Source organism: Papaver somniferum, unplaced genomic scaffold (genome assembly GCF_003573695.1).
Source record: "Papaver somniferum cultivar HN1 unplaced genomic scaffold, ASM357369v1 unplaced-scaffold_128, whole genome shotgun sequence".
Lineage (NCBI taxonomy): Eukaryota > Viridiplantae > Streptophyta > Magnoliopsida > Ranunculales > Papaveraceae > Papaver > Papaver somniferum.
The window spans coordinates 5,328,103-5,334,102 of NW_020621936.1; the positions used below are offsets into that span (position 1 = coordinate 5,328,103).

General features: G+C 36.3%; 1 protein-coding gene across 1 annotated transcript; it reads right to left on the reverse strand.

The window, feature by feature from the left end:
* Nucleotides 1–815: 815 nt before the first annotated feature.
* LOC113331847 (cryptochrome-1-like) lies at nucleotides 816–4,049 on the reverse strand. Its single transcript, XM_026578499.1, has 4 exons — nucleotides 3,238–4,049; nucleotides 2,381–2,718; nucleotides 1,410–2,227; nucleotides 816–1,223 (listed from the first exon to the last, which is right to left on the reverse strand). The coding sequence occupies exons 1-4, from the start codon at nucleotides 3,548–3,550 to the stop codon at nucleotides 1,172–1,174; spliced, it is 1,521 nt and encodes a 506-aa protein (XP_026434284.1). The 5' UTR covers nucleotides 3,551–4,049; the 3' UTR covers nucleotides 816–1,171.
* Between the last annotated feature and the right edge of the window lie 1,951 nt (nucleotides 4,050–6,000).

Below are 6,000 nucleotides of genomic sequence, written 5' to 3' on the forward strand. Positions count from 1 at the left end.
TTTTATAACACCTTATATACACAGTTGTATCCAAACGAACCATTTTTGAGTAAATTAATCTCTTCATTTCAATCTGCTTTTGTACCCAACAGGAAAATTCATGATAAAATCATCATTTTAAACAGTGGTGTTTTGGCAATCGAACTAGACTTGTCTTTCAGATGCTAGAATGGTCTTTCTTAAGGATATACTTCAATAGTTTCCGAAGGGATTAGTAACCAAGTGTTCCTAAGGAAATTTATCTTTGGGTGAGATTTTTACAAATAAGAATAGGAATTTAGACGAATGCATATCATAAGCAAGAAATAAAAGCTGATATCCTTTCTACCATAGTTTTCATGAGGTTGGGTGTATTCTATTTGACGATAGAATCCTTCAACTTGATGGGTGGCACAGTTCCATCTATTTGGAAAGTTAACTGGTGCCTATTACTGTGATCTCACACTACCAACCAGTCCTTTTTGTAATCCATGGCTTATGATCGAGTGAAAAGAAAAACTTATCCAACTATATGCATCGTTCCAGTTTCAGAAGTATCCTCCAATTTGTCTTCTGCTCGGACATGGAACATAATAACGAGTTTGGTTTCTTTACATCTTTTAACTACCTTGCTCAAACTAGCTACTCATTCCCACAAATTACCAGTCATACAATTCTGCAGCCACCACATCACTTACTTCAGGCCCAATTTTCTTATGAGCCTATAATCTCTTCATCTTTATTATGATCCGTGCCATTAGCTTTCTTGACATTCAGTTTTCTTTGTTTTTCTTTTTCTTCTACTCTAGAAGTGGTTGTTGGTAACACGTACATAATGTTATTTCAACATGATAACTTCTCATGTTGAAAAAGATTAACCTGGTTTATTACAGAGCTCAGCGGAACTGTTAAAAAAGAGAATAGATGTCTTCTCAAGTAATGGAGAAAACATTAACCTGGTTTATTACAGAGCTACACTTGATCATTTTCTTATAACACACTCATCTCTCACCTTATGCGAATAACAATTACTATACAGAACTATATATGGTACAGAGAAAACAAAAAGAGAGGGCAGTAAATGAAGTTAAGACTACCTGTCTAAACTTGGCATAAAGATTAACATCTTCTATACCAGCAGATTAGAGAGACAGGAGTCATTCAAAATGAGGTAATCGGTCAACTTATGATCTTAGCCGATCGCATTAGGCTGCACCATATTGTCCATCTCCCAGCTTCTTCCCCTGTTTCGTTTAGACGTTTCATCTGTTAGCACCATCACTTATTAGCTTTACTAATATGAAAACTTGATGAACTAAATACAGTCGGTCATAATTTGAGGAAAACATGTCCATGAGAGATGCATCAATTTGTTTAAGCTAAGTTACTGCATCGTTACAGAAGAAGTAGTTGAAAATGGTTTCACTCACCCTGTTTGTGAGAGTCGTCTCCAATTGATTATTTGGTGTGATTGAGGATGTCTCTGCAAATAAGAAGACCCACTGCCTATACCATTTTCTTCAACCACTAATTGCTCTGAAAAGCTAGAAGATGGAGACCAAACTGGAACAACACCCCCATCTCTCTCTCTGCTACTACTTGAAGATTCTGCTGTGGAGGAATCAGCAGTTTGCAGTTGCAACCCGAAATTGTCAAACCGCCGGGCATTGTTAACAACGGCTCTAACCACTTGAACACCTCCTTGGTTTGGTTCTTCTGTACGAGTATCCATACCCATATTCATGTTTGTCGGTACTTCTGCTCTGGTTTCTTCAGGTGAGTTTCTCAGATCAACAGAAGATTCTTCTTCCTCTTCAATTCTTAGAAATGAATAAGTCATGCTAGGGACTCTTTGATCTTCTTGGTGCCTGACCATAGGTGTAGTGTTGTTGTTGTTATTTCTAGTAGGTTCAATATCGATCTCCATCTGGATATCTCGAGGAAACGCAATGGGTGTTGATTCCATAGATTCACCGAGACCTTCGTCAGTTCCATTCTCAATTGCTGCTCTCCAGGCTGCCTCTTGTTGCCACATATCAGATAGTGCTTCTTGTAACCGGGCTTTTGCTGCTTCTAATCCCACAATGGGAAGAGGATAATTTGACCCTAGTTCAACCCCAGCAGCTTGAAGTACTGATTCTGGCGTGTTCCATGGATGATGTACCCATTGGGTAGGCAGTCTAGCAAGTTCCGGAAGCCAACGTCGGACGTATTCTCCGTTGGGGTCAAACTTGAAGATGAAATCAAGCTATTGCTTGGTCGAGCAACAGTTTCAAGCCTAAATGAACCATCTAACTTTTTGTAAATTCGAATGAACATAAAGATAAAGCGTTTAATCTTTCCGAGCCATCCTGTAATGCTAACTTCATTTCATTTTACGCACGCAGAAGTGCAACATTTATATAAATAGAAACAGTACTTGGAACAAGTCCTTCAACAAATCAAGCCGACTGCTGAGCAGTAGAATTTTCTGAACTACAAAAAATGCATAAATTTTTTGGAGAAGAGTAGAGGACAAACCTGATATTATCCTCTTAGGTGGTAACATTGGCGCAGCTGGATCGTAAGGCATGCTAAGGCATCTGTTCCAGAAATCAGAAAAGACCGTAAATGGTTGGCCTTGATCATCATTAACTTCCCATGGTTCATACAACAAATCTGCATTGAACGATCTCACAGATATGCCACAATCAGCCAGAAGCTCCTTAGCACGGTGATCCCTCACTAGCGATATTGGATCTGCACAAAGACGTAAAACATAAACTGCAGTACTAAGATATTACAATTCACAAAAGTAATTTGAATGGTCAATATATGCAGTTAAAACCATAAAAGCATGGGAGGACAAGCAGAAGGTACAATCCAACAAGTAATTTGATAATCATATACAATAAAATCTAGAACACTATCATTTCTTAGAAGCATGGTGTTATAAGAAATGACTGAATTAAACAATGGTAAACTTAAAATCAAAAACCAAAATGGCCCCAAATTGCAAAATTATGACTCAATCATTGTATATATCCAAAAGAGGAAAGAAACCATCAAAGGGTTCATTCTAATGAAACATTGAAACTTGAAAGATTCTATTTAGGGTAAGTAAGATTAAAATTAAGAAAGAAAGAAAAAAAGTGTTTATTTTATCAATTAAAAACAACTAAACATTAAAAAAGAAATCAAGATCTAGAAACCAACAAAAGAACCAAAGGTTAAGGAGAATCTAATGACAAATAAGAGCAGTTCTTTTGTTTTCCATACCATATAAGTGATTGAAGAAGAGTTGAGTAGCACCAGTAGACTTAACAATCTCAATAAGAGATGAAACACTATCAGATGATCTTTTAGTAATAAGGGTTGTACCAAGACTTTTCAAAGAACTATCTAGATGATTTAAGCTTTGTTTTAACCACCATCTTGATACTCTTCCTGGATAATAATGGCCTTCTTCTTCAGGAGCCCATACAAACACTGCAATTACAGCACCTGCCCTTACACCAGCAGCAAGTGCAGGATTATCCTCAACTCTTAGATCCCTTCTAAACCAAACTATACTACACCCACCACCTGACATATCTCCCAATTACCTAACAATTGCTTCTTCAAGTATCAATGAACTAAGCATATGCCTCTCTCTATGTTTATCTATCTATCTTGCTTTCTGTCCTTACTTCTTACCATAAAAGAAAAGAAAAATAAAAATCAATCATATCATATCAAACTCTTTATCAAAAAAAGTAAAGGAAAGGAAAAGAAAAGAAAAGAAAAAAAACTTTCATCAACCCATTAATTATGAGATGGAGTCAAAGACAACATAGGTGTACTGAACAACATGTGATCATCTCAAATTATTATCCAGCTTTACTCTCTTGTTTTTGGAGTTTCAAGCAAAGTGGATTCTTTTTTAGTAGTTAAGAAAATTTTAAGCACAAGACTCTACCAAGAGTTTAAGGCAAGAGAGATGAAATCATGAAAGTATATGGGTTTTATTGCTCTTATCTTTAGCTTTTGTAATATGAGATTCTGCTCTTATCTTTTAAGTTTCTTTTTCCTTTGTTTTGTTTTTCAGTGTTCTTTTTTTTCACGGTCAAACACTGAAGAGAAGGGATATTTTAGCATTTGGCCTTTAAGGAATCTCATATCTACACCACTTCCCCGAGTTTTGGCCTTGGGGTACTGCATAAACAATGTAAGTTTTGATAATATTTCTACACTTTTGGGGAGAAATAAATTTTGGTCCATTCTCCAAGTGTTTATGTGACATTTGAATCTCAAATTTTTATTCAAAACTTAAGTAGCCTGTATCATCACCTAGCAATTTTACTATTGTATTTTAACAAGACGGATTCAGTGTTATTACTACTATTTATTTTATTTTATTTTGGTTTTAGTAGTTTTGGAGCACTGTATAACGAGTACTACTAGTTGGTTTAAGAGTGTGATAAAGAAATTAAGGTCGTTGTCTATCTTGAAAAGTAGCATGGGTCTTTCTGGTAAGATTAATTTCAAACTTTTTGGTTTGATTCGAGAGGAGAGGAGAAGAGTGTTTGATGAGAGCAAAAAACTAGGACCATATAATTTCGTGGACAACTTGCAGCCACAGCTTTAATTCTAGTTCTTTTGTTTCTTTCTTCTTTCTTTCCACTGTTATCCTACGCACTCAGTCACCAAGTGACAGAGTGGAAATTACAGCACTTCAGAGTTGAGGTTTGCCTTTTTCTTCTATTATGCTCTCAGCATTTCTTTCCATTTGCATATATTTTTTGTTTGGCAATAGTAACTGCTAAAACATTTTTACTCAAATGGTTTCAGGTATGTACGTCAGGAAGTTAACTGACATATGGTCACAAAGAGATCGATCGCCCTTTTGATTGCGAATAGGAAAGGGGCAGAGTAGAGAAAGGTTGGACCACTACCAAGCATGGCAAAGGCACCATTCAGAATCATGAATACACCACTGAGAATACAATTAGAACTGCTAATTATTGAAGCACCATCGACCAAAATGGTTAGAAGAGATATTTGCATGATGCAAGTAGTATTTGAATGCGACAGATTTTGGGATTTTTGTCAGTAGGTAATAATGCTACTAATTAAGCGAACTGTTTGTGACATTGCGCATGCTGTGTATTAATGTTAGTGCAACAGACCACCCACTAATTAAAACCTCTGAATCAGTAGCTGTTCATAATGTACACTGTTGTTTACTTATTAAAGTTAGTTCCTTTTGTTAGGTAGTACTGTTTGAATTGCAGCATCCATATATGGAGGACTAATAACTGTTTTGGTTATTTCTATCTTTATTCGGGTACTTCACCTTAATCCGCAACGCCAAGGTCAAGTACAGAGGCCATGTATCCTCACAAATCACAACCTCTTAACCAAGGACAAGGACCTCTGTAATGCAAGGCCACTTGCTAAAACTCTAAAATGAAGTATGAACCCCAAGAGTTGTTAAAATTTACTCAAGGCAAGGTGATGATGGTTAAATATGTCCCCAGAGGCTTACCGGTCCAAACTATTCAACGGCTTTATGAGGTCCCTTAAAATTTTAAGATGAGATGAGAGGTATGGATTCTTTGAGGAGACATAAAAACATCTGTGTAGGTTTATCATGTTTTTTTTCCTTATATGAACGGGAGTGAGAAAGGTTTATTCGGGAGGAGATAAAGATATGCTAGTTGTGTTTACCTTTTTAACTTTCTTTGTTTGGCACCTTTCTTACACCCCATGTGAAAAGAAAACAGAGAGCAATGAGCTACAGATCAGGTGGTCTGGTCCCCCTTACAGCCTTACTAATTTTACAAGGTGAAACTTAAACAAATACTCTTCATTTTCAGGATTCTTCACGGGTACCCCCTATGGAGTATTTTTTAAGTCTTTAGGGTCTAATTTTTGACACATTTAATATTATGTTGTTGTTTTTTAAAAGCATCTAATATCATGTTAAGACAATCCGACTTCGCGAAGTAGGTTGAGTTGATGTTCACGCATTAAGAACATAAGTTTTATCCAAAAAAATGT

Excerpts from the sequence above, each read along its gene's own strand:
- LOC113331847 (XM_026578499.1), bottom strand. The coding sequence starts at position 3,550 with ATGTCAGGTGGTGGGTGTAGTATAGTTTGGTTTAGAAGGGATCTAAGA. Across the intron at positions 2,719-3,237 it reads CTTCTTCAATCACTTATATG|ATCCAATATCGCTAGTGAGG; the intron begins GTATGGAAAACA and ends GTCTTTGTGCAG. Across the intron at positions 1,224-1,409 it reads AGACGACTCTCACAAACAGG|GGGAAGAAGCTGGGAGATGG; the intron begins GTGAGTGAAACC and ends TAAACGAAACAG.